Below are 27,190 nucleotides of genomic sequence, written 5' to 3'. Positions count from 1 at the left end.
ACTTCAGTTGGATGAAAAATTAACGACATACTGTATTAAAATATAAAATACAGAATTATAGACATAAAGTATCTTGTTATACATGTCATTGCAAATGATTATATTTTGTTTCTTAGTAGATCAATGATTACTTGAAGAGATCGTTCACCAAAAAATTAATTCTGTCATTTAATCACCACATAGGCCTACTCTTTTCATGTGCTTTTTCATACCAAATCAGAAGAATTGGAATAGTGCATATTACAGGGTCTTATAGTCCCCGTTTATGACACTTTAATTTTTTTGAAGCTTAATAAACCATAAACTGGCATTGTATGGAAAAAGCAGCCTGGATATTCTGCTAAATCTCCCTTTGTTTTCACCTGAAGAAAATAAAAAAAAAATCATACATAGTTTGACTTTGAGCAACATGAAGAGAAGAAGACAGAATCAAAAAAATCTCTTCAAATAATAAAGTCACTGTCTTTTCTCCATTGCACAGTTAAGTAGAAATAAGAAGAGTTTATTTCAACACCAGGGTCATTTTAAATAACGTCATATGTCATAAACAAATGACCTACTATAAGACAAATTGCAAAAATACAAAAATAATGTATTTTACTCAGTGAAATTTAAATGCTTGGTTAAAACTGTAATCTCAAAAGAGAATTCTAAGTAAATAATTCTAAAGCATGCACAATCTCATGTACAAATAATATAAATATTTACATACATTCAACATGAATGCATTTTTATTCTTGGTTAAAATTAAAGCGCAATGAACTGGTGCCATGTTTTTAAAAACGTTAATCCAGACATTTTGTAGACTGAACAATCCTGGTGTAGAGCATCGTTTATAGGTTTATAGCTATATGATTTTAGTATACAATACATTGCCCCCAATGATTCTGAGTATTAAATAGTATTAAAGCGAGACACTACAGGTAAATAGTATGACATTTTTAACTAATAAATAACACTGTACTTCCCCAGTTGATTAATTAAAGTACATGAAGACAATTGTTTTGTATTACGAGTTTTCCAAAAATGTTGTTTTAATATGGAAATTATGTACTGTCTAATCAATTATGCAATAATTTTAATAATAATTATAATTTGGATAAAGCCAGGTTCAAAGCTCATTTACATATTCAAATTAAAGTTGTACAAAGGGGTTTTTAGATATCTCTTATCACTCCATAAATCAGAAAATACAGTCAACAGCCAGAAAGAGAATAGTTAAAGTATATAGGTAAAAGCCATGTATGTACTAATAAAGTTGAGATTTCTGGTTCACTGCATAATGCATCAAATGTGCATTTTTGATATTTTCTTTCTACTAGTCTGAAAGAAGACAATTTATGGAAGAAAAATAGCCCAAAAATATCAAAATTGACCAGTGCCTGGAAAAAAAACAAAACAATGGTTTTGCCTGTAGTGTCTTGCCTTAAAGATCAGCCAGATGACTGGTCACATAGGTATTTTGGTATTTTTAAATGGTAAAGAATCAGTGGGTCATATCTGAGGCATCAGTTACAATGAAAACAAGATTAATGTTTAATGGTAAGATTGATCTTTCTGGGGGACTTTTTGCTTTGCATAAACAGACTGGTCAGGAGATAGTTCTTTTCTGTATTTGTATTTGGTTTTGAGATTGTTTGAATTCATTTAATCCACATCCAGTGGCTCCCAGGGCACTGTGACCCTTCTAACCTCACTCTCGAATCCACGCATCATTGGCACCCCTAGTGGTGGCGTCGGTTCCTACTCTTGCGGAGCTCTTGGACATGCTTCCATTTGCCCTTCTGTTTTTGCTTCTTCTCTTTGTGCCAGACTGTTTCACAGTACTCGTCTAGAGAGTGCGCAGGGCCGCTCAACATGCGCAAATAGTCCTTATAGCGCTGGCGGGGTTCGGTCACGGAAGGGTTTTCTGATGATACCCGTATAGCAGGTTGGTGTCCGTTGAGCTGTCCGGGGTCCAGGACGTGCAGAGAGAGGTGGAGGAGGTTACGGGTGAAGCTGTGCTCCTGGGAGGTGCAGAAGTAGGAACCTGCATCGCTACGCTGGAGCCAACGAATCAGCAAACCTTTCTCAGTTATCAGCACACGCTCGTCTGGTTTGATCTGCAACAAACACAATTATTAGGACTCTTTCATAAAAGTCAACAATATCAATACACGTTCTTGAAAACAAACACAGATTAATCACAGCCAAACAGTGAATTTATGTGTCACTTGCTGGGTTTATTCACATAAATCATTCTGCCCACGAACCCACAACAAGGTCAGAGATCAGTCTTTAACCTCTGCGCTCCACTTCCTGCTGACCTCACATTATACCATCTGATTGGTCATTAGAGTCTTATTAGACAAGCTGACCACATGTTAATGCTAACGAGAGAGAAAATCAGAAGAAAAAGAGAGGTAGAGAAGGTCTTGAGAAATTACAGGGTCTACTTTCATGTTTGCGTGATCTATTGCACTGATCTATATGCAAGGTGTCCATCTTTCTGGTCACCTCTGACATACTAAGTGCTCTGTATTCAGTGCATTTAAATAGGACTCAATGAACTGATTCAAAAAATTATAAAAAAGAAAAAAAAAGAAAAGAAATAATGATAGAGTGCAAAACATCCATTATTCAAACCATGTCTTTACTCAAATATGATAAACATACAGTATAATAACGATTTATATTTTAGAGCTGTCTGGACGGGTTTTATAGGAATATGCATACAAATGTAATTTGCCCATGCATGTCACATCATATTCTTATACAGAGATGCTGGAAATTCTTAGGAAAAAATGAATCAATACGACTAACTTGCAAAATACCCATTGTAAAAATAAAATTATAAGATGTCCTGTATCCATGTGCATATTGGTGCCTTGAAACTAATTAATCCGCGCAGATACGTTTTAAAAAAAAGTTAGTGTGGCCCTAAATACTACTGATATCACAATCTTTTTGATTTAATTGTATAAATCAGGCCGATTTTAGTTGTATTGGTCGTATAAATTTGGACGTACAAATTTGATGCTGTCATCCAAAATAAGACCTTGATTATGTCAGATGAATTTTCACAGATTTCGTTTTAGTCAAATAACTAATATAAAAGAAATTATTCAAAATAACAATTTATTCACAAATCAATCATCTCCACCAGCTTTAGTCATGCTAATATTTCTTTTTGGCCAACATCAGTTTCTCCATCCATTCGCCTCCCTTCCTTCCGTTCCTATCTGCCTATTCTTTCTCTCCCTTTCATTTTTTTCTGTTATCTGTGTTTTTGAGGCTGCTGATTTCTCCTGCTGTAGTTGTGGACTAAATCAATACAGCTGTGCAGTACGGAGAGGAGGGAAAGAAAGCTTCAAAGCATACCGAATCCCTGTAAAAGACACGCAAGCTGCTTAGCACTGCATTGACTTATGCTAATCTATCTGCCATCTAAAAGATGCTTCAAGGAAATGCAATAGTCATGATTGCACTAAACAACTCTTTAGTTTTGGAATAAAAATTCTGAGTATGACTATAAATCGTACCCTGCAGAAACGTGTCAGGAATTAGAGGAAATAGGGCGGTTTTGCAATGTCTACAGCACCTGTGACAGCAGGAACTAAAACATAAAGGCCAAGGGCACGAGTGTCAAGATGAAACGTGTATGTGTGTGTCATGGAGATGTTCTGGTGTGTGAGTTTGCTGGAAGTGAATGCGTGTCTGTGTTTCGTATCTCAGCAGTATATCACACCGTATAACTCCTGCTGAAGGTTTTACTGGGGGGGCAGGAGGAAACTGGCCTCTGATCACAGAAGCAGGTTTAAGCACGGCATCGGTCTAAGAGCCGGGTCAAAGGCATTAAAACTACAATACGAGGACTTTGTCTCTCTGTGGCCCCTCCACACACCACTGGGTCTTGGTTGTGGGTTTAGAGAAAGAAAGAGAGAGGGTCTGGAACCTTCAACACAGGATCTTTCTCACATCTCAAATATGAGCTGGCCTGCCGGTGACCCACTATCCTCTGGGAAATAATATTTAGTTGTAAAAAGAGGGTAGTGAACAGCATGGAAAAAGCGTAAAGGGATGAAGAGGGAAAAGAGAATGAGAGGGAGTGAGAACAGTCCTGTTTAGGGCTATTAAGTGCTGTGAATCGATAACAGGTCCGATTTTTTGAACAATACAGGAAGGATTTGCATGATGTTTGGTTACATTTGGTTTTAGAATGCCTGGATTATTCCATCTACATGTATGTAACATAAAAAATATGCTGCATACTTCAAGATTAGACTATAAAGCGTTGATGTTGTCATGAAGATTGTCATGCATGCTTCTTTTTTCATGTCAGCCCTGCACAAGAATCAACAATTAAAATGTGTGAAAGCAACTCTTTGCCCCTTATGCACTCAAAAATGAATCATAGTATAGTTTATTATTTATTAGCCTAAATGTATTTATTCAAATTCCTTAGAATCAGCATACTGTAAATCTTTTCATTGTTAAAATAATTAAATGTAATTCATTAAAAAGTATGAACATGGTTAAAATGTGGCCAGCTGTGGAACAAAAATATGAGATTGGTTCACATATAATAAATTGGACTTATTGATGGTAAATATATGAACCTAGTTATTGTAAAACACATTTGGGTTTTTAGTACTATTGCATAAATCTCTTTCTTGCTTGTTTTATGCATGTATGAATTATATGAATATGCATCACATATTAAAGTTTATTAGTTTTTGTTAAAACTAATGCAAATGGATGGAAATTGTATATACAATTGAAATACATCTTTTAAATCGTGTATATATAGGCCTACATTTTTTTATTATTATTGTGTGCTGCCTTCATATGGCTTTAGACAAAATCAATTCAAGGTGTACGTTTTTAAGACAACTTGTTTTCACAGAATTGTGAAGGAACCAAAATCAGAATTGGAACCAGAAACAATAAATTCTTTGTAATTTCCATCCCATAGTTGTTGTGTTCTCAGCTATGTGGGATATGAAGCATCCTTTCTGTTATTGCAACCAGATATTGTTTTACTTTGATTCGATAAACATTCACACATACACGCAAGCTCTGTTTTCTCTTCTATCATTCATTGTTGTCTTTTACGAGGTGAAGTGTGGGGTGATATTTTAAGATTGCGCCACACGTGAGATTGTGTGTTGCAGGTGTTTTGGGCAGCTGGGCGGTAGGGAGTCGTTTTGTGCTGTGGGAAAGACGGGAGAAAGAAAGGAGGAAAAGAAAAGCAGGAAGGGAAACAAAAATAAAACAAATGCATCATAGCAAGACTAATGTTTACTTGAGACGTGGGACTGGAGGATTTTTCCAAAAGCAGGAAACTGCATGTTTCTACTAGAATTGCAACTATCCTGTGACATTTGTGCTGTGATTTGACCTTCTGCTGTCATGCCTCCACAAATGTGTCTTCAACTCTCTTTCTCTCTCACACACACACTCCTGTTGGGATTAATTGTTGTGGAGATGGATCAATAGAAGGATATGCTGATCTACCACTCCAGAGTCAGGTCTTGGCCCCCCGTCTATTCATCACAGCTAATAAAGACGAGGGACACACACGGCACAAGGTTAAAATGACCTCTGTCTCTGCACTATGAACTTTCATCCACAACACACATAGATCCATTACTACACTCTTAACACGCTGCACAAAACAGTGACTTAAATAAACAACTGGAGTATCTTTGTCTTAGCAGATAGCATAAATACACTCCATCAGAGAGTTTAAAAGATATCTGAAAGATGAGTGTATTTATGTGTTTCTAAAGTAAAAAAGGGAAACATGACACCCAATAGACAGCAGTGAAGATGAGATTAAATGTGTAGGTGTAAAACAGAGAGATGAATCCACCAGTGAAGGTCAAGTTCTGCTGTGTTCTGTATCTCCATGTTTGTGTTCCCTTAGTTTTCTGAGCCCCAGGCCATTTTCACGATTATCAACAGAACTGTTTGAGTTCTCGGTCTCTCTGTTACAACACATTGTTTAGTAATATGATCTTCAGAATTATGCAACATCTACTTTTTCTAAGCATCAGGGGGTTGAAAGTTACTGTAAATCTGTTTCTGGAGTGTGTTGAATCATAAAAAGCCTGTGATCTCAAAAGACATTTTTATGAAAGAGAAAATATGACTGGAATACACCCAGGCTATACATTACATGAATGCTGAATGATGTTTAAAACACTGCACTACCACATTTTATGGTAGGCTACTATTTATTTTGGTGAATCAGTTTGATTACAGTTTATGTACAGTAAACAAGCAATTCACTGTCGAAATAAATTATTCAACATTTCATTTGCATGACCCTATGCACTGCTTTCGTTTATAGATTTTTATTTTTTATTTTGTAGTGTTGCTAACTACTTAACAACTGTCATTCTAGATACAACTAGGAAAGTGGGTAAATCAAACACACACACACAGGAGTGGCAGATGAATGTTGGTGATACCTCTTGACGGTGGTCCGTTCCTGGCTTCAGTACGAACCAGCGGATTAAGGCCTGCTGGGATTTAGAAACGCACTCAAGAAAAGAGGAGTTGCTCTCCACTCCGTACAACACCTTTTCCTCAACATTCCTCCCAAATACTGCCAAAGAGAGAGAGAGAGAGAGAGAGAGAGAGAGAGAGAGAGAGAGAGAGAGAGAGAGAGAGAGAGAGAGAGAGAGAGAGAGAGAGAGAGAGAGAGAGAGAGAGAGAGAGAGAGCGATCAGCATATCAAAAATACAGTAAAGGTATTTTTTGGGTTAGCATTGTCCATTAGTTGAGCCCCACAGGACAATGCGGCATCTTAAAACAAAACATAGCTTTTAGTGCTTTTATGCTCTATATGCACACACACACACACACACGTTCGGTTTCCATGTTTTATGGGGACTTTCCATAGACATAATGATTTTTATACAGTGCATATTGTACATTCTATTCTCTAACCCTATACCTACCCAAAAGAATAAACAGAACGATATCGTACGCTGGTGTGGACGCTAATATAGTTATCTTTATAGTTATCGTTCTTGGTGTGAACGAGCCTTTAGTATGATTTATAAGCCGTTTACCTCATAGGGACCAAACAAATGTCCCCACAAGGTCAAGGATTCCTGATGTTGCCATCTTTGTGGGAAAATTTTGTCCCCATAACGTAGGGTTTACCAAAACCACACACTCTCACACACACACACCCTCGTATGCCTCCTTACCATCCTCTGTGTCCCAACAATGGCTGGATGGATCTCCATGTTTGATGTCCTGCCTTCTGGCCCTCCTGTAAGCAGTGAGCAGATGTGAAAAAAGCTTTTTATTTAGACTCTGATTTATTTTTATTACATTTCTGACTCCTTGAACAACCAAAACATTTAAAGAGCAAATACAGCTTGAGTTTCTAATATTTTTCTGTGTCCATTCATCGATATTCAAATGTAACTGTAACATTTCAATTCAAATGTAACAATTACAATTCAAATGTAACAAATGTAACTCTGTGGAACTAGTCTAATCTCGATTGATGTTGCGTCATGACGTCACATGTGATGGTGTACACGGATGTGCGCCTTGTGCGCTTCGGGACTGTCATTCAGGCGAGGAAGGCTTCGGGAAAGAGGCCCTGACGCTGCGAGCAGGCCTCTGAGGGCGGTCCCCCCCGTGACGGAGCGATAACATCTGAAAGTATTTTACACATCACCTGAGGTCAGTCACGAGAGACTGATCTCCCTAGTAGAATATGTAGAGGCCTAAATTCATTGGAAAATTCAGCGGAGTGGTCAACACTATTGTCAACTCCGAGCAGGGTCCCTTTTAGCGAAGGAGGCCATAGAGTGTGTTCCTCACGAGAAGGAGGCCGGGTTCTACATCTGGTACTTCACAGTACCCAAAAAGGATGGGTGGTTGCGTCCTATCATAGATCTCAGGGAATTGAATCGTTCTCTGAGGAGATTCAAGTTAAAGATGCTAAATATCCCTATCATTGTTAGTATCATCCCAGTCAAATCATATCCAAAGACTGGTCTGTCAAAATGTATCTCAAGGATGCGTACTTCCACATTATCCATCCTTCCTCAACACAGGAAGTTCCTGCGGTTCTCTTTTGGGGAAAAAGCAAACCGATACTGGGTTCTTCCGTTCGGCCTAACGTTATCCCCTCGCACCTTCACAAAGTGTATGGATGCTGCTCTAGCTCCACTGAGGCTTCAGGGCATTTGAATACTCAATTATATCGATTAAGGCTCACGGGATGGGAAGCGGTCATGGAGGGCCACTTTACCAGAGGTCTGTGGAGAGGGCATCATCTTTCGTGGCACATTGCCTGGAGATGATGGCTGAGTTTCTGGCCCTGAGACACTTCCTCCCAGACCTCAGGGGCCATCATGATCTAGTTTGAACGGACAATACGTCGGTGGTCTCCTATATAAATTGGCAGGGAGGCCTGAGGTCGCGCCCTCTGTGCTGACTGGCACATCTGGTTCTTCTGTGGTCCCATGGCAAGTTGCTCTCAATCAGAGCAATGTACATTCCCTGGATGGAAATTTGGGAGCAGACATCCTGTCGAGACAGGGGCTGAGGCCCGGTGAATAGAGGCTCCACCCCGACATGGTGGAGCTAATTTGGAGGAAGCTCGGCCAAGCGGAAGTAGATTTGTTCGCCTCTCACGACAACTCACATTGTCCACTTTGGTTTTCACTCACACATCCAGCTCCTCTGTGACTGTACGCATTTCCCCCGATCGCTCTGCTCCCCGGAGTTCTAGAGAGGGTACGTCGGGATGGGGTCAGTTTACTTCTGGTAGCCTTGTACTAGACGGCCCGAGTCTAGTTCTCAGACATCATATTGCTCCTAGCAGCCCCCGCATGGAAGACTGCCATCAGTAGGGACTTTCTCTCGCAGGTCGAGGGCCTATTACACCACCCTCGGCCGGAGCTGCGAAAGCTATGGGTCTGGCCCCTGAGTGGGACCAACTCCTAAGTACTGGTCTCTCAACCGAGGTTGTTGAGACCATCTTAAAACTCTGAGCTCCCTCCACGAGGAAATGTTATGCTTTAAAGTGGAATGTGTTTACTTTATGGTGCAGAGAACGCCAGCTGGACCCAGTTAACTGCCCAGTGGCTTCAGTGCTGGAGTTCCCCCAAATTCGTTTCTCTGATGGTCTTTCCCCGTCCACACTTAAGGTCTATGTGGCGGCCATAGCTGCCTTCCACATGCCTTTAAGTGGTGGCCCTCTGGGGAAACACCAACTAATAGTTCGTTTCCTTCATGGTGCTCGGAGGATGAGGCCTGTCATCCAAGCCAAAGTTCCTGTGTGGGACCTGGCAGTGGTTCTTGAACGGTTATCCCTGGCACCCTTCGAACACATTGACTAAGTGTCGGAGAAGTTTGTCTCTTTCAAAGTGGCCTTCCTGCTAGCCATTACGTCCCTCAAAAAAATGGGGGACCTGCAGGCTTTATCTGTTTCTCCCTCTTGCCTCGAGTTTGCTCCTGGGAGGGTAAAGGCCATTCTCCACCCTAGGCCGGGCTACGTGCCCAATGTGCCATCTAATGTGGCACAGTCAGTTATCCTGCAGGCCTTTTATCCTCCACCACCTGTGTCGGCTGATCAGGAAGTCTACACCTACTATACCCTGTCCGGGCCTAGGAGGCCTACGTACGTAGGTCCTCAGGTTGGAGGAAGTCGGACCAGCTATTAGTGTGTTTTGGGTCACTTAAGAAGGGTTCCCCTGCCTCTAAGCAGACGTTTAGCAGCTGGGTTGTGGAGGCTAGTTCTTCAGCGTACGAGGCGCACAGTCTGCCCTCGCCTCTCCTAATAAGAGCTCACTCGACTAGAAGTGGCTTCCTCCAAAGCCCTGCTATCAGGGGTTTCCCTTCAAGAGGTCTGTGATGCTGCTGGCTGGGCCTCCTTGCATCACCTTCATCAGATATTGTAGCTTGGATCTGCCCTCCACGCCGGGTTCTCAAGTCCTCTCATCCTGAGCTGTCTTCAACGCAGCACAAGTTCCCTTGAAAGGGAAAGTCTCTGGTTACAACTGTAACCCTTGTTCCCTGAGAAGGGAATGAGATGCTGCGTCCCTTTGCCAGACCTCCTGAGTGCCTGATAATGACTTGCTCTGACCTATTAGAAGCTAACACTGTTGTGTTCTGGCGTCCCGTTGTAGCTTCCGTATACACCGTCACATGTGACGTCATGACGCAACACCAATCGAGATTGGACTAGTTCCACACATGCTTCAGACACTATCACGCTGGAGGCATTCCCCAAAGTGCCGTCTTCGACGCAGCATTTCGTTCCGGAACAAGGGTTACAGTTGTAACCCGAGAAGTTTTTATTTTGTAACAAGTTCAGAAAATAATGTTAGAATAATGACACTAACATTTAGCCTGACAACATCTCATCTGACAACAGATACTGAATCAGGGCAATGCATTATTCTCAGGCACTCTTCACTTAAACTGCGTCTAACAGAAGTGTCAACAGATTTCATGCGCATCTTTCAAATTAAAAGTCTCGCATCAGAAAAAATATAGAATTACGTTTGTTTCTTAGACTACACACTCCGTGACAGACCTTTGGGTCAACGACACACCAGTTGAGAAACTCTATTTTAAATAATATAACCAAGGCAACATCTGTGGTATTACTTTATCTGAAAAAAGTTAACAGTGACAGACAACAGAGAGCTTACATACTAGACCTGGAAAAGTCATGTAAATGTATAAATCTTATTACTCTTTTGAAGTGTTCACATTTTTCTTGTTATGCCAAGCTAAACATATTTTATCAAGTATAAATTGTGAGTGAAAAAAAATATATTTTTTTTAAATCCTTTTCTAGTAAATCATGAATTTAAAGCATCATGGGACCTTTAAAAATTCTTGTGGATATCATGTAATCAAAAAGGTTGAGAAATACTGGATTAATTGAACATAAATCCAAGGAAGTGAGATCAGTTACCTTAATACCCATGCAAGCATAACTGGCTAATCTAAAGTTTAATCTTCAGAGCAAGAAAATAGACATTAAGACTAGTGTCATGCATTTTATTTAATTTCAAACACAAAATCAGAACTGCCACCATTTTTATGAAAACACCCTCTCCGGCTCTCTCCGTAATACAACAAACTTCGATGACAGATATGAGTCTTAATGAAGCCACAAAGTGTTTTTTCAAACAGAGACATCTGACAGCCAAACAATCTCCAAAACAGACTAAAATGTATCTCTCTGTATCTCTCTCTCTCTCTCTCTCTCTCTCTCTCTCTCTCTGCAGGACTGACCTGGCCTCCTTGCGGCAGTGGCGGACCGGAGAGCAGGGGAGAGAAAGGGCAAGAAAACTTCTCTGGCAGCTCACATACATCATCTCAACAACAAAGCAACTTTAATCAATTTGCCTGTCCAGTCCAGTCCCACTACACCCTATGGCACAGGAAAAATCAAATATTTATCATTTTCTTCTCTGTGCTGAACTCCAGGAAACAACTCACCCAGGAGAAGTAGGTCAGAAAGAGGGCACCACAAAGCCCTCTCTCTCTTTTAACTTTCTGCTATCCCAAACACCAGAGCACCAAACTGCACACGGTGCACATCGCAGGGATATCATAGGATACATGTGGCGCTGCATTTTTGTGTGTGCCGATAAGAAGACCGTTAAACAGAAATGCTGACTTCGTGAATCAGTTTCAAGGCTTTGCATCGACTCTTCTTTGGGACAATGACTTTATCAGCTCATGTGCATGTGTGTTTGTGTGTTACCTCTTAGAGGCTGGAATGTATCTGGAGCACTGGATGCCGTCCCAAGCGCAGTAGGGGTCTCTAGCCAGGCAGCATTCTGCACAGCCCTGCCCATAAATATGGCACCTGTGCAGGGACACCTGCACTAACCCGTCGCTTCCTCCAACAAACAGCTGCTGCTGTACACACACACACACACACACACACACACACAAAGTAATAAACCAGGTGCAATGACAAAAAAAGTGCTTACTGGAGCAATCTCTCTAATAGAGTTATCAGTAAATGTCATTCGTTTGCATTTCGTGTCTATTTTGGTCCAACAAACTAAAAAAAAAAAAAAGAGGTACGTGTACATGTGACGAAACTAACCCTAAACACAACAACAATAAGCACAATAAAAGTTGTGGTGCTCTTGCTTTTCTTACAGAAGTCTGAAAATAAAGCTGTTCAGGATCTTTTCTGAAACCATTTAATATTATCGGTACTCTATTATCCTCTACTATTAAAATAAAAAAGGCCATAAAAAATAAACAGTTACAAAAACAATTGGCCAAGTGTCCCACTGATGTAGCCATACGGTTCTATCTTTATGCAGAGAAAGGATAAAAGCTTTTGGGTGAACTCTTAACCTAACCATGAGCTCCAAAGTATAATAAGATATAATTAGACAAATGGGAGTATAAAGGAAAAATGAAAGGAATGGCACAAGAACAGAAGAAACGTATCCGCAAGACTTTGATAAACCAGAACAAAACAATGGAGGTCCTAACAAATCTATTTTGAGACAGAGGCTTGAGAACTTTGACTTGCAGTAGCTAAAATATAACAAATAGTCCTGTGGAACCTCTGAAATTAAAACAGCTTACTAATGAATCATAACAGTCATTTCTTGATGAAAAAGTTGATTTATTTAATTTATGAATTATTTATTTTCTTCATTTATTCATTCCCAAGCTAAAGGTTTAGTTTACTAGAACCAAGTCTGTTCTTACCTGCTTTGAGGAGATTTCCATGTTGAGGATGGGTGAGGGACTCTGAGAGAAAAAAATAAAGACATTACCAGGTGAACTTGTTTTGTTTATTAATTTGTCGTTTTTCATTCATCCATAAATGCTTCATATTTGAATGGTTTTGACTTTTACCTTGAACACCTGAAGCTCCTCTAAGATGATCTGCTCTGTGGACCAGTTTTCTTGAGTGATGCTGACAACCTTCAAAACTGATCCCATATCTGTACAGACAAACATGCACACATTTGCCTCTTAAATAGATAAGCTCTACTGCCATCTGCTGGTTGATCGAAATAAAAGCTACTTTTATTTATTTATTTGTTCACTTTTGAAGCTTATGCAGGGCCAAGTGTTTAGTGCGTTTCCAACCTTTTCTGCATATTTAAACATTATAGGTATTTAGAACATGCCTATGTTTGGCAAAATGCTATCTTTGTAGGCAGTTCATGAGGTCATTAAAACCTTTTAAAATGCCCAAAAAAAAATATATATATACATCATATGTGGCTGTTATATATCATACCTGTGCCCAAGAACATAACAGCATACTGTCCGTCCTCAGCTGCCACACGGTCCACTACAATCCGAGTGAGCCGGAACTCTGTATTGACACGAGTGAAAATTGGTCGGCCTGTCATTGGGTGCACGGAGCGGTACATGAGAGGGTGCAATCGTATAAAACTGATGACTTCATCTGGAAAGTCTTTAGTCGTTTTTATATGAGGATCATATGTCCGACTGGGGCACTACGAAAGAAAATAAGATTTAGAGTTAAACGTTTAGAATATATAACAGCATGAATTTCTGGAAGTTATTATAAATATGCACTCAAATGAAGTGATGAAACTGCCTTTGGTATTATCATGAATGTTGTGTTTGTGTAAGGTTTATATTGTGTTATGTCTCCCTCTAGCGGTAATGTATAAAACTCCTGTGTCAAAAGTGTCAATGACTGAAAGGGGGTTTAAAAAAAAGAATAAAGAATAAAATAAATTGAAAGAGTGCCACTAACAGTTCCCGGTCGTGGGTAGGGTATTCTGCCTTCATATTCCACCCAGCGATGGTCTGGTCCCTCTTTATGAGCATAAGGTCCATTAAACACCGCACGGATGTCTTCCATGTTATAGACACACACCGCCGATCCTTTAAAGATAGAACTGACCCCAAAAAACAAGTTACAAAAACGAAAGAAGATGAATGACACAGTAAAAAAGAATTATACATTTTAAATGGGCAACTTTATACAAATCCACCATACTTTTAATTGCCTTGTTAATCTATAAAATATATTTGAACTCATTTTATATCACACCAACAAGTTTAAAAATGGATTTCAAGCTACAGTACCCAGACCAAAAGCAATGAAATATTAATACGCTCACTGTACAGTAGGAGCTGGTTCTCACCTGGTGGTGGTGAACACTCCGTACACCATTGGATTTCTCTCATCTCTACTAGGGAGGAGAAAGATGTCCTCTGCAACACACACACAAATACACGATGAACATCGTTTTAAATGCCAAGAAGTATGATAAAACTGAAATATGTGTTTATGAGAGGGAGTAGGAACAGAAAACAGATCACTCACGGAGCTCATCAAAGTGTGTGTCCACTCCATCTGGTCCAGGAATGGAGCACACAAGTCTTGCTTTGAGGAATGTTGTCCACTTGTTGGTAAGACTTCTCAAACCCCCAACATCATTCTGCAAGCAAACACATGCATATAGGGTCTTTAAATGTTGTTGTTATGAAAGCACATGTTTATAATTGAAATCTTTAGTTTAGTTACAGTATAGGCTTTACAATAAAAATGTAAAACCAGCATTTGCTTCTGATTAGAGCAGCTTATTTATTTAAGCATGCGACTACAGAACACCACAAACCCCTCAGGTACACACAGACACACACAAGAGGCACACAAACAAAAGAGACAGAAAAAGAAAGAGAGTTCAAGAGAGCGAGAAGAGCGAGTGAGGCAAGTTTATAATGGGAATATAACGACCCTCTCCATGAACACTCAAAGAGCAGGTTTACGTCTTTAGATGCACAATAGAGCACTGAGAGGTCTTAGGACGAGAAGACATGCTGAGAACACTTAAATGAATCTCCTCATTATAGCCAGAAGGGTTTAATCAAAGGACTCCAATGATTTCACCTACACCCACTTAAAGCAGCAAACATATTCCTCCTCTGCCATTATCCCTGTTGAATAACACACACACTTGAGAAAAAGGGGGGCAAACACCTAAAAGAGGTTTAGGAGTGGCGTTTTCCAAATTCTTTAATCTTCAAAGATGCCCTCTCTAGTGTTAGGCCAGTTATCCAGTGAGGAATCTGGCCTCGGATAGCTTTACAGCTCACTTCTAAAGCTATAAAAACCCGCCCGCTTCGAAACAAGAATTTTGCAATAGAGCTTGGAATTTTTATAGCATACAGCCCGGGAGGATGAGTCTACAGCATTAAGGAAACTGCTTTAAATCATTGACTTTTTATACTTGCAGGTTGACAGCTGACTTGCACGGACAATTGCTTAAAATCACTACACAGTTCTCTATAATATTGAATTTTTTTTGGTCAATTGAAGCACTGTGCATTAAAACAGTTTTCAACATATACACAGACAACAAAGTTTTGGAGAATTTTCATCAAGGCTGCATTTATTTGACTAAAATAACCTAAAAACATATAATAAAATATTATTACAATTTAATTTTCTATTTTAATTACATTTAAATATGTATATATATTTAAATGTATCTTGTTGCTCATTGTTTGTGTGTATATATATACAGTGGTTAAATTGGGCTCTCCGGGGCTCAGCCCCGGCACATAAGCCTGCTCGTTTGTGTCCTGATGTGCCTGTTTGCAGTCAGTTGCCTACTGGAAATTATTTCACATAACATTTGATGAAAGTGATGCTTTTGAAAACATATTTCTGACAATAAATGAACGATTTTTGAAATGGCATGTCTATTTTGTCTCGGCGGAGCTGAGATGAGAACAATCGGAACACGGCCGTATTCTTGTTCAGCTGCTTAATCTCGTTGTCAGTCGACCATGATCGCGCACCGCTCGCGCCTGCCATGCGCATCTAGGTAGGCTACTACTCCGACACGGATAAATGTACGCAGCAATATATAATGAATGTTCCTGGGAGATCAGTAGTTGCGCGGGATGTGGAAGCGTGCAAAAGTTCCAGAACCTTCTAACAACTGCCTTGAAAAAAAAAAAAACCTCATGAGCTGCTGGCTGCCGCTGCAGCAGTAGATCAATTTTGTCAAGTTCAGCACAATGTTGGTTGTACAAAAAGTGCCCTGGCCTTGAATGACAAGGTAAGGAAGGTATGTTTGGCACATTGTATGGGTCACTATCATAACAGTTTAATTCAATGTGTAATCAAGTGATGTCAGTTCCAGCGTTATGGACGTGACATTTGCAGTAAAAACTTAAAATAAATTATCAGAAAATGCATTTAATACCAATATATTGAAACTGTTTATATATCCATACTCCCTAGGAGTCCAGACATTAGAAAAATATCAGTCTACACATGCGTTTTATATTTAATATGAGGGAAATAGGCTACACATGCCGTGGACGTGACACAAAAAATCTTTAACTTTTAGGTGGCAAAATATTTTTTTGTAATTCTGTGAAATACACTGCGTAAACCAAAAGTAATACCCACCGGATGAAGAAGGGTCGACTTTCCACAGAACATAACATTCATTTTATTTTATTTTTCATGTTCGCATTTATGAGGAAAAAACAATGTTACGGATGTGACCGCTCTGAAAGCGGCACTAAAAGACTGTTTAAAACTTTCACTGAGACCTCAAACAGAAAGCACAAAGCCTTTCTTAAAAATAAATTTCGTTTTGTATTAATTGTATCTTAATTTTTTTTATTTGCCTGGATTTAATAAATAAGAAGTAAATATAGCAGACAATAGATAATCACGACACGGAGGCGCTGGCGCGTGAACTGGAGCTCGTCTCATAAATGAACCGAAACTCAGCGTAAGGTAGCCTACTTGCCTGACAGACCTGAGAAATATATCTATGGAAAGCTTGAAATGTCTTCTTTTAAACAGAACAATTCAAAATGAAAGAAAACAGACTGTTCTCTGCTTATACCCCCGGACCCCCCTAGGGAGAGCCCCCACACATAATAAATCCCAATTTAACCCCTGTATATATATATATATATATATATATATATATATATATATGTATATATATATATATATATATATGTATATATATATATACAGGGCTTGACATTAACACCCGCCAACCCGCCAAATGCGGGTGGATTTTGCTCGTGGCGGGTAACATAGTCACTCCAACTAGCCACTTTGGCGGGTTGAATAATTGTAGTCTTTTCAAAAGGCATCTGAAATAAGTGTGACACTACAACTGAACTCCCATGCGTATTAGGGCTGTCAACGAATATTCTAAATTCGAATATATATTCGAATAGTTTTTTAAAAAAGAATTTTGAAGGTGAAAATGAATATTCGAATGTGGGAAAACGCCCGCGGTAGCAGAGGCGCGGCTGTCTGTTTTGCGAGTGGGCGCGCTGCCTGAGGGGTCAGGGACAGGTAACAGGAAGAAGCGTTAGCGTTAAACAGTACAGTAGGCTACACTTTAGTAATGTTTCTGACTGAATAGATATTGCATGAATAAGGTAGGTTAGATACAGCAGTTTCATGCACTGCTGCAGGCTTCCACTGGTTTGATTATTTGCCGTTTCATGTCAAGGAAAAGTTCATGTTTAGCACAGCTCGCTCGGAGCATTCAATGTCGGTTCTATATACTGTAAAACTTCAATTAATGTTAATAACATTTATTTCAATCGCTGAATGAAGCCTGCTATATAAGAGTCGCGACCTTAAATTGCTTGCACAAAACTCTTGATCAGCACTCAACATTTGCGTATAGTTGTTGTTCATTTAAACCGTTATGCGCAGAGAGCGTGACGCCTCATTCGCGCCGCAAGACCACCAGATGCGCGTAAACGCATCTTTACATTGACTTAACATTACAGTTTTTCTCGATTGCTTAAACACTATAACCAGGCTTTTGAACTAAAATTTCAAAACCATAATGCCATTTATCAAAAAGCACACCCATTTCACTAAACTATAAACACTATTCCCTGTTTTGACACATGAGTCAGATTTGTTGAACTGTCACTGCAAAACTCTACAGACAAATCCCTTCATTTCTCATTGCCTAGACCGTGTTGTCCATTAGAAAGCACTAGCATTCAAAATTGTTCACTCAAGTCAGCACAGTTTCAGCTCAGTTAGCACACAATTACCCAAGTGGAAACACTAGGAGTCAAAATTTAACACACATCAATCAGATCCTTCAATAGATAGATAAAAGGGCCCAAATCAGTTTATTGAGTTTTGGACCAATGGATCCAGAAAGACATGAAGAAAGAGGGATAAGAATGAGGAGGAGGAAGGGCAAGGACAAGAAGACAAGCAGTCTCAGATGAAATTCAAGCCACTCTAGTTGCCCATGTCTTAGTCAATGGTATGACTATGAGGGAGGCTGGGCTACGAGTAAGGCCAAATTTGAGTCGCTTTACCGTCACCTCGAGAACCTTCAAGGAGGTGTGGTGGCAAACAAAATTCTATCACTGAATAAAAGACAAACATTTCCAATAGTCTTTGATGAGGTGTATTTTCTTGCAAGAAAAGGCCAGCAGTCGTACAGTCACACAGAGTGGCTGCAGAGTGTGACAGTGAAGGGAGGGCATCCTTCATCCTTTACAGTCTTGACTCCCAGAATGTTATCTTTCTAGGCAAATTATGGTTTTTCAACCATATGTGGAACATTCTTAGACGTGTTCATCATATTGTCTCCTTGAGTGGAGGCCCTCCTGTCACGACCAACACTCTTTACCATTCCAATACAATTCCATATTAGAATAAGGTTTATGTGAGCTCTTTTACTGTCATATGATGGTCACACACATCTTACTGTAAGTAAATTAAAAAAAATCAGAGGAGAGAGTAAAATATATATATATATATATATATATATATATATATATTTTTTTTTGTGTGTGTGTGTGTGTGTGTGTGTGTGTGTGTGTGTGTGTGTGTGTGTGTGTGTGTGTGTGTGTGTGTGTGTGTGTTGTACTGTGTAGTACATGAATGAATAAAAATGTGCCAATGTATCCATTGGTTGTGTCTTTTGTGTTCATCATGTGAAAAAGGTTTGTGAGGGGGGGAACCACAAGCAACATAACTTACCAGTTTTGGAAATGTTGTTTTGAATTTATTGCACCAGTGTGTTAGACTATGTTGTAGTGTGTGTGATTTTGAGGGCTTGTGTGTCCTGTCTGAGGGCAAAGTTTGGTTTTTCAGCAGGAGTGAATGGTTTTGAGTGTAGAGCTTCATTTTGACCTGAAAATAGGATGTTTGGAGAATTGGGTGAGACGTTATGGATTTGTGTTTACAGTTTTGAGAATACGAGGCATAGTTTCAAGAAATGTGTTTAAGCAATCGAGAAAAACTGTAAAATCACTCGCGCCAGACGCTTTATTCGCGTTTGGTGTGAACGCAGCATGAGCATGAGCATGAGGGTGAGGGCGAGAGAGAGAGAGTGCCTGCGAGTGCGAGTGCGAGTGAGCGAGAGTGAGGTCTGCGGTCTTGGCCATTTGATTTACTTGTTTTTGTGTAGGTATAATACGTTGTCAAATAGCCTATGTTTAAACTTAAATAAACTACCTAAGTAGTTATGTCTCTTTGTATTAATGTGTCCTGTTATTGACGTAATGCGCGTAATTGACAAAATGCGCAACCAGATGTTCGAATAGTTCGAATATAGGCTATGCATACTATCCATCCTAAATAGTATGTGACATTATTAATTGTCAATACTATTTAGGGCAGATAGGGTGGATAGTATGCACATTGGGACGCAGGGTTTTATGTGTTTTTTTTTAGAGGGAATATTCGAACGTCATTTTTGAGCAATTTTGACAGCCCTAATGAGTACATGCACACAGTGTTGCCTTGCGCTTGCGCTCTAGTGACGACAACACAAACGAAGAGACAGCTAGCTGCCCTGCTGGAGGTACGTCGTATGCCGGTGGAGCTATGTGGCGACATAATACATAATACATGGTTTTATTTTTAAAAAAAAAGCTTTACACACAACCTTATCAGAGCTAATGATATTTATGTAGTCTTGATTTGGTTGTGTACAGTGGTTTTACATTTAAATGGGTTGTAAATCTAGTTCAAGTAAATTTTAGCACGCCATAGTCAACTTTTATCAGGTAATTTCACAACAACAAAAATGTGGCTAGTAAAAATGCTGTGTGGCTAGTAACTTTGAAACAAAAAAGTTAATGTCAAGCCCTGTATATATATATATATATATATATATATATATTAGGGCTGGGGGAATTAACGCGTTAATCTTTGCGATTAATTTGAGATGTTTAACGCGTTAACGCAGCACTTTTTTTTTTTGCCTCGTTTTAATGATTTCCTGTTGCGGCTGCTATTGAAAAGGGCGAAAATATGCCGTCTCGCCCCTCCGTGTTCGGCGATCAGGTTTCATTCTCGCGCAGCTTTCATTTCCGCTCTGTGTGTGCGCCGCGCTCTGTGTTCCGTGTGTGTGTGTGTGTGTGTGTGTGTGTTGGCGCTCTGCGCTCTCTGCTCAATGTTATGCTCCGTGTTTGTGCTGCGCGTTCTGCTCTGTCGTTCACGGTCCAATCATGAACCGATCGCGCACTGGAAAAGCAAAGTCTGCTCAAATAACGTGAAATTTCTCTGTAGTAGACTTCTGTTTGCAATAGCCCTACTGTGCTGGTATAGTCATGCTCGGCAACAATGGTAAAATGACCTGCTCTGATCACATGCTCTGGTAATAATAGCTTTGTAGGACTATATTTTATTTTGATAATTAGTAAAAAAAAATAAAAAATAAAAAAAATCTGTTAAATTGATTATGTTGATTGATTATTGAAAAATAATAATATATTGATATTGATGTTTAATATTATTTTAATATAGGGCTATCTTCTGTTCCTTTTTTCCTGTGTTGTTTAATTTAATTAGGTGATTCTAAGTTTAAATATTGATGATTACAAGTTTGGGGGAAATGCAATTAATTGCAATTAATTACAGCAAATTGTGCAATTAATTAGTTAATTATTAACTAATATAATATATATATATATATATACACTTATATATATATACGTCTGGGTATATATATATATATATATATATATATATATATATATATATATATATATAAAGTACCCAGACCAAAAGCAATATTTCATTGTTTTTGGTGTAGGTACTCTAGCATGACATCCATTCTGAAACACAAAAACGTACTTATCCCAAGCTTTTGAACAATATGTATCAGTATCAGTTCTGGTTTCATGCCTATTGCATCACTCTCTGTGGTCTCTATCTTCTCTCATATAATTAAATAATTTTAACTCAAAATAATATTTCCATTTATTTTGGTAAGCAGCTGTAAACAGTATAATGTACAGTCAGTTGGCTATTCTATTTTCAGTCTATTTTACAGTAATATTTTTTGATAATGATCAACTGACTGTACATTATTCTCTTCATAAATTAAATAAAAAACTGAATAAGTGAAATTATAGCTGTTTTTACCATGTCTTTGTTTAAAACACGTTTATCTAACATTGTCCTTGCATGGGTACATGAGAGTAATTAAGCTCAAAACAATGAAATTAAATTAAACTTTGTTCAGGATTTGTCACCCAGGATCACAAACTGCAAAATGACTTCCATATTCTGTATTATTTGATGACGACCTTGTGGAAGAGACCCTTGTGAAGGGATTCAATTGCTCACTTTCTTTGGAAATGACCTTGGCAATGGAGTTCACTTCCCACAGTGCCCTTTCAAGGGAGTAAAAATGACGAATTTGTGGTCAGTGTGATGTTTGAGCTATTGTTCCCCATCATTTATTTCAGTTGACATCAAATCTAACTTTGACTTCTTTGTGGATGTATTAGCGTAATGCCCCCAGCCTTCGTAGTGAACTGGTGTTAAGGAATGGGTGGAACACAATGGAGTCACTTAGCACACTTATTTCCCTACACAAGAGACTTCCACTGTCATCATGAACAATGAACGACTTAGGCAGCAATTACATGACCAGACCTCTGCTATGATTTACCCCGCCTGACAACAGTGGTTTAGTCCGCTTTCAGCAGATCACATCAAGGGGAACGTACCAGGAAGCCTCCCCTCTCAGGGGAAGCACATTTAATGTGCTGTGGAAGGATCAGAGAGATGAGGTGAGTTTGTCTCTGATCAGGCAGCGTGAGGACAGAACTTACCCGGCAGATCCGGGCGACGCGAGACAGCACACTCTTGTCTGCAGTGCTCCCATCACGGGATGCCTCACGGAAAAAGAAGTAAATCTTGTCATCGTCAGGGTTGTAGGTGTCCGTGATGGGATGGGCGGAAATAAACTTGCCCTCTGTGGACAAGAGAGAGAAAAGCTGGTCAGCTTTAATTGATGTATGTGATACTAATCCAACAATCCCTTAATAAGACTTCGAAGAAAGTGTGGAAGCCTATTAAAACAGCAAAGACCCTGTTTGTTATCCACTGTTTGTGTGTGAGAGAGAGAATAAAGACAAAACTGTATCCTACTGTTTAGTGTAAATGCTAGGCATTTCCTTTTGGACTCGCAGCAGACCGTTAATGAGTGTTTAGGGTTGGAAAATAGACTGTGTGGGTTTAAACTCCATTAAATTGCATCAGCCACTAGAAGAGCTCTAACATTCAGAAGGAAAATCAAAGGTGAAAGAAAGACAGTCATTAACTCGATGACTAGACAAAGACTGTATTATATTAGACTCTCTGCAAATGACTAAGACCCAGAGAGGAGAGAAGTGGAAAGTGCCAGCAGCTGCTAACAGAGTAATTTAGAGAATGTCTAAAGGATTGGAGCGTTATGACTCTCCAAGCAGTCCAAGCAGTAAGATATACTGGGCTTGTGTGTTTGGCCAAAATTATGTGTTTTTTTTTATAAACACCAATCAAAGGTTTAGGGTAAAAAGGCTTTTTTTCAGCAAGGACACATTAAATTGATCAAAAGTGACAGTAAAGAAATGTATAATATTAAAAAGATTTATTTTTCAAATAAATTCTGTTCTTTTGAGCTTTCTTTTAATCAAAAAATCCTGAGAAAATTATCCACAAAATGATTAGAGAGCAACTGTTTTCATTGATAATAATAAAAAAATATATTACTTGAGCAGCAAATCATCTTCCCCATCACAGGAATAAATTACATATCCACATATATCCAAGTAGAAAACCGTTATTTTAAACTGTTATAATATTTCACAATATTAAAGTTTTACTGTATTTTTTATCAAATAAATACAGCCTTGGTGAGACTTCTTCTGAAAGCCCACATTTACAGATCAACGTCTATTCAGTATTCTGCATCATAAAAAAGTAAACCTAAAAATTCTGTAAGATGTGCCTGTATGTTATTCACTGAGTGTAAACTGGACTGGTGGGGAAAGCTGACCGTTGATCCAGTAGTCCTCAGAGATGTCTGTGCGAATGTACTGCTGGTCTGGGGGCGGGCCAAGAGAGCGGCTAAACGTGCTGTCCTTGCCCAGGAAATCAGACGCTGTGCCAACGTAGAGATACTGATCTGAAAACAAAGAAAGGGAGCATCTCAGCGTAAACATTGAGCTGCGGTCAGTCAGGCTGCAGGCACTGTTTCAACAGCTGACCATCAGCCATCACCATCATGTTCTCTTTTCCTCACACACGTGATATGCAAGCCCTGTGATCTGAAGTTCTAAAGTTACCATCTATCCATGACAACCAAGAAGGCTTTATGGATTATTTTTTTAGAATAACTCAGTGATTTCTATCATCATCATTATCATTTGGTGTTTGGGCCTCCACCCTACTTCTTTCCATGCATGTGGTTTGGAGCACAGAATATGCTCTGTGTTCTCCCAGAGTTGTTCCCGGTTGATTATGCCTGTCAGTGTAAATATACAAACACACTCAACCACACTGTTGAAAGACTTCACCCAAAAGTGAAAATTCTCATTTGCATTACTTACTTTAGATTTGATTGCTACAGAAGAGATACATTTTTTATTCTTAGATGTTCTATTTCTGGATGACTTTTATGATGCTGGGACTTTTATGGGCCTTTTTGGACCATGTCACAATTTGGTTTTGTACCCATAACTTTCACTTTCGAGTAAACTATTTATTTAAAACTTTCCTAATTCAGGCCTTCTCAGGAAGGAAGGTTCTGTAATGACTAATGGCTGTAATTAATCAAACTTTGCTCAGCTGTAAAAATTCAGGCTTCAATGCAACCCACAAAAATTGGAACACAAGAACAAAATGGACATTTTGGAAAGTTTATGGCTAGTACTCTTGACAAGGTGTGACATTTCTCCACAGTACTCCACTGGAAACATAAGGGTCAGTTTAACTTGAAGAAAAAAAATGTCTGACAGACAGAACAGACATACCAGATTTTTCTTGGGTGAAAGCCGATTACGTGTAAAGAGTAAAATGCTCTTTACATCAGGTTTGTGTTTAAGAGAAGAGTTTGTGTCATCTGATTCAGTCTCACCTGTGAGTACTGAAGCAAAAGGCTGGTGTGGATCAAAGGGACATTTCATTCGGCCAGATTCCACAGTGTTGCTGTGGAGGTGCAGCCAGCTGTCCTGTGATCATAGTACACAAAACACTCATTATTATTAGTTACCATACAGGAGAAATTACTTAAAACTTTAAAACTCTTTCAAGAATACTAGTCAATCAAATAGAAAATCTGAACAAACTCAATATACTCTGTGTTGAAGCAGTCAGTAATTTAATTTCTTGCCTCTTTGTGACCTTTGACCTCTAAGAAAGCACAGGTGGGGTGGAAGGCTCCAGTGCCACAGGCATAGACATGGGTTCGGTTATAGCTGTGCAAAACTCTTATGAAATTAGCACATTCGGTCTGAGGTAGAAAGAGAAATAAAGAAATTATGAGCATGTGCAGTGTCCTCAAAAAGGATGGATATTTAAATCACACATAAAAATGTATTAATGTCATTGCAATAAATAGCACCATGTCTACTTAAGTGGTCTTAATTAAGAAAGATATCACAAGCATAATTTTTCAAGTAAAACTTTTCACAAAACGTTTGGTTTCAAATGATAAAACAAACCATATCAATCAATATCAATGTCTAAAATTATCTATGCCACCTGTTTCTGATTCAAATAACAATAACATTCATACACTGTAAGTGTAAATATCTAAGTGTAAGTAAGCAAGTATCTAAATACTAATATATATAAATATACAGTATATATATATATATATATATATATATATATATATATATATTTTTTTTTTTTTGGTTAATATAAAGTTCAAATGAACAGCATTTTTTTATATAAATATATATAAATCTTTTGTAACATTGTGAAAGTTTAAATGTCACATTGGATCAGTTTAATGTATCCTTGCTTTATAAAAGTATTATTTTCTTCCTTTAAAAGAATCATTAAAAAACTTTAGAGGAAGCCTGATGCAAAACAGTTTACGGCTCTCTTTTACAAGACAGGTTTGAGTTAGAGAAGACAGTCTGTGTATTGAAATGTTCATTTAGCAGACATATATTCTGACTGATACTTACAAGAGGGTTTTTGCCAGCAAGTATACACATATCCACCCTGTCTCGTGGAGCTGGCCAACTCAGCTGCAAGTGAGAAACACACACATGTTGGGTCCAGGACTTTCCATTGACATAATGATTTTTATACTGTACAAATTGTATATTCTACCCCCTCCCTAACCCTAAATCCCTAAACACAAACCTCACAGAAAACTTTCTGCATTTTTACAAAATTATTATGATTTATAAGATATTTTCTTCATGGGGACCAAAAAAAGTCCCCACAAGCTAAAAAATGTCTGGTAATATCCTTGTGGGGACCCCATTACATAGGGTTTACCAGGACCACACACACTCACACACAGTAAATTCAACCAAAAGTAACAGCAAATACCTTACAACTTAAATAGTCAAGAGTAAGTGTTTACAATTGTCTCTCATGGCATTGTTACAGAAAAGTATATCAACCATGAAGTGTAAACCATACAAAAATTCCGTTTCAGAATGAGATCATGTCGTGACTCAAGGTAAGATTTTAAACAGAGTGTAATCCGTTGTGTATTTAACAGACGAAAAGCTGCACACATGAAATACTGTACAAACATGGGTCCTGGGTTAAGCTTACGAGAGGGAGGTTCAGATAAAGAGTGATATATACGTTCAGATAAAGAGTGATGAAGGGGCTGCTGGCCTTGTCTCTGCACACATGTATTATAAAAGCTTAAACGCTTAGCACACACAGGGCTGACCTTTGACCTTGACCTCCAAGAGCCGTCTCTACATGTAATTTGCAATCCATGATTACACATGCTCGTGAGACGACTTTACATGACGGCGCTTTGAAGATTGTCGTGCCTACCACAAACTGACAAAGGGGATCAATACGTACCCTCCACCATACAACTGAAGAAAAAAAACGACACGCATGAGTCATAAACGAACACACATGCATGTCTAATGTAAACATGCATGTTTATATATGAAAGTAAAGCATTAGGTGCCTATATGGCCAAAGAAGTTATATTGTTTCTATATATTGCCCAAAACATACATTTCAAATATTTGCTAAATATATAATGTACAAAGCACTACTTAATATATATTTTAAATATATTATAAGTGGCAAAATATATAGGCCTAACAAAAAGTACATTCCCAATCTTTAAAAAAACTAAAAATTGGGTAATGCAAAATGTATTTTATAAAATATATGCTGGACAACTTAAATATATTTAGATAAAAATTATATGAGGAAATATAAGTAACTAAAACTTGAAAATGTTTTTACGTAAATATATTTCAAAATCTCTATTAGCAATACATTGTTGGTATACTTTGAAATACACTAAAAATATATATCAGAAAAACTATTTTTTGCTGTATGGGTGTCTTTACATGTATGTGAGAAAGAGAAAAAAACACACAAAAAAAAAACGTTTTGTGTGCGTGTGTGAGGGTGAAGGTGAAGATGATGTGGTCTTGTCATGGGACCACTGTAGAGACAGTGATTGACAGGTGTGATAGTGGTAGGGTCAGCTCAGTAGCTCTGTAGGGTGATGCTATGGGAATATCTAGAAGTGACAGTGAAATAACTGTGAGAACTTGTTGGAGTGAACGTATAAAGAAAGTCTAAAGGACCTCCTACCATAAATGAATTCATAAGCTAAACATATCCCAGAGACTCTCATACCATGCTATCAAGCATTTTGTGAGATTAGAAAGGTATAAACAGTTTTGATTTGTACTTAGTTTAACCCAGATTATGTTGTCC

General features: G+C 38.6%; 1 protein-coding gene across 2 annotated transcripts in view; it reads right to left on the bottom strand.

The window, feature by feature from the left end:
- Nucleotides 1-486: 486 nt before the first annotated feature.
- The window catches only part of sema3d (sema domain, immunoglobulin domain (Ig), short basic domain, secreted, (semaphorin) 3D), a 48,710-nt gene continuing 22,006 nt past the window's right edge, over nt 487-27,190 (bottom strand). The window contains exons 4-18 of one of the 2 annotated variants that reach the window (XM_084409678.1): nt 25,441-25,503; nt 24,636-24,755; nt 24,381-24,474; nt 23,301-23,429; nt 22,093-22,235; nt 14,321-14,435; nt 14,139-14,208; nt 13,745-13,889; nt 13,256-13,478; nt 12,865-12,953; nt 12,715-12,756; nt 11,741-11,898; nt 7,203-7,267; nt 6,456-6,592; nt 487-2,102 (exon numbers count right to left, since the gene is read on the bottom strand). In XM_084409678.1, coding sequence (XP_084265804.1) covers nt 1,725-2,102; nt 6,456-6,592; nt 7,203-7,267; nt 11,741-11,898; nt 12,715-12,756; nt 12,865-12,953; nt 13,256-13,478; nt 13,745-13,889; nt 14,139-14,208; nt 14,321-14,435; nt 22,093-22,235; nt 23,301-23,429; nt 24,381-24,474; nt 24,636-24,755; nt 25,441-25,503 — 1,971 coding nt within the window. In that variant the 3' untranslated portion in view covers nt 487-1,724. The remainder of the gene's footprint in view (nt 2,103-6,455; nt 6,593-7,202; nt 7,268-11,740; nt 11,899-12,714; nt 12,757-12,864; nt 12,954-13,255; nt 13,479-13,744; nt 13,890-14,138; nt 14,209-14,320; nt 14,436-22,092; nt 22,236-23,300; nt 23,430-24,380; nt 24,475-24,635; nt 24,756-25,440; nt 25,504-27,190) is intronic. The other variant, XM_084409679.1, reaches the window with a different exon arrangement.

Source organism: Rutilus rutilus (genome assembly GCF_951802725.1).
Source record: "Rutilus rutilus genome assembly, chromosome: 5".
Lineage (NCBI taxonomy): Eukaryota > Metazoa > Chordata > Actinopteri > Cypriniformes > Leuciscidae > Rutilus > Rutilus rutilus.
Note: the sequence above shows the minus strand (reverse complement) of the source record. Positions and strands in the feature narration are given on the sequence as shown.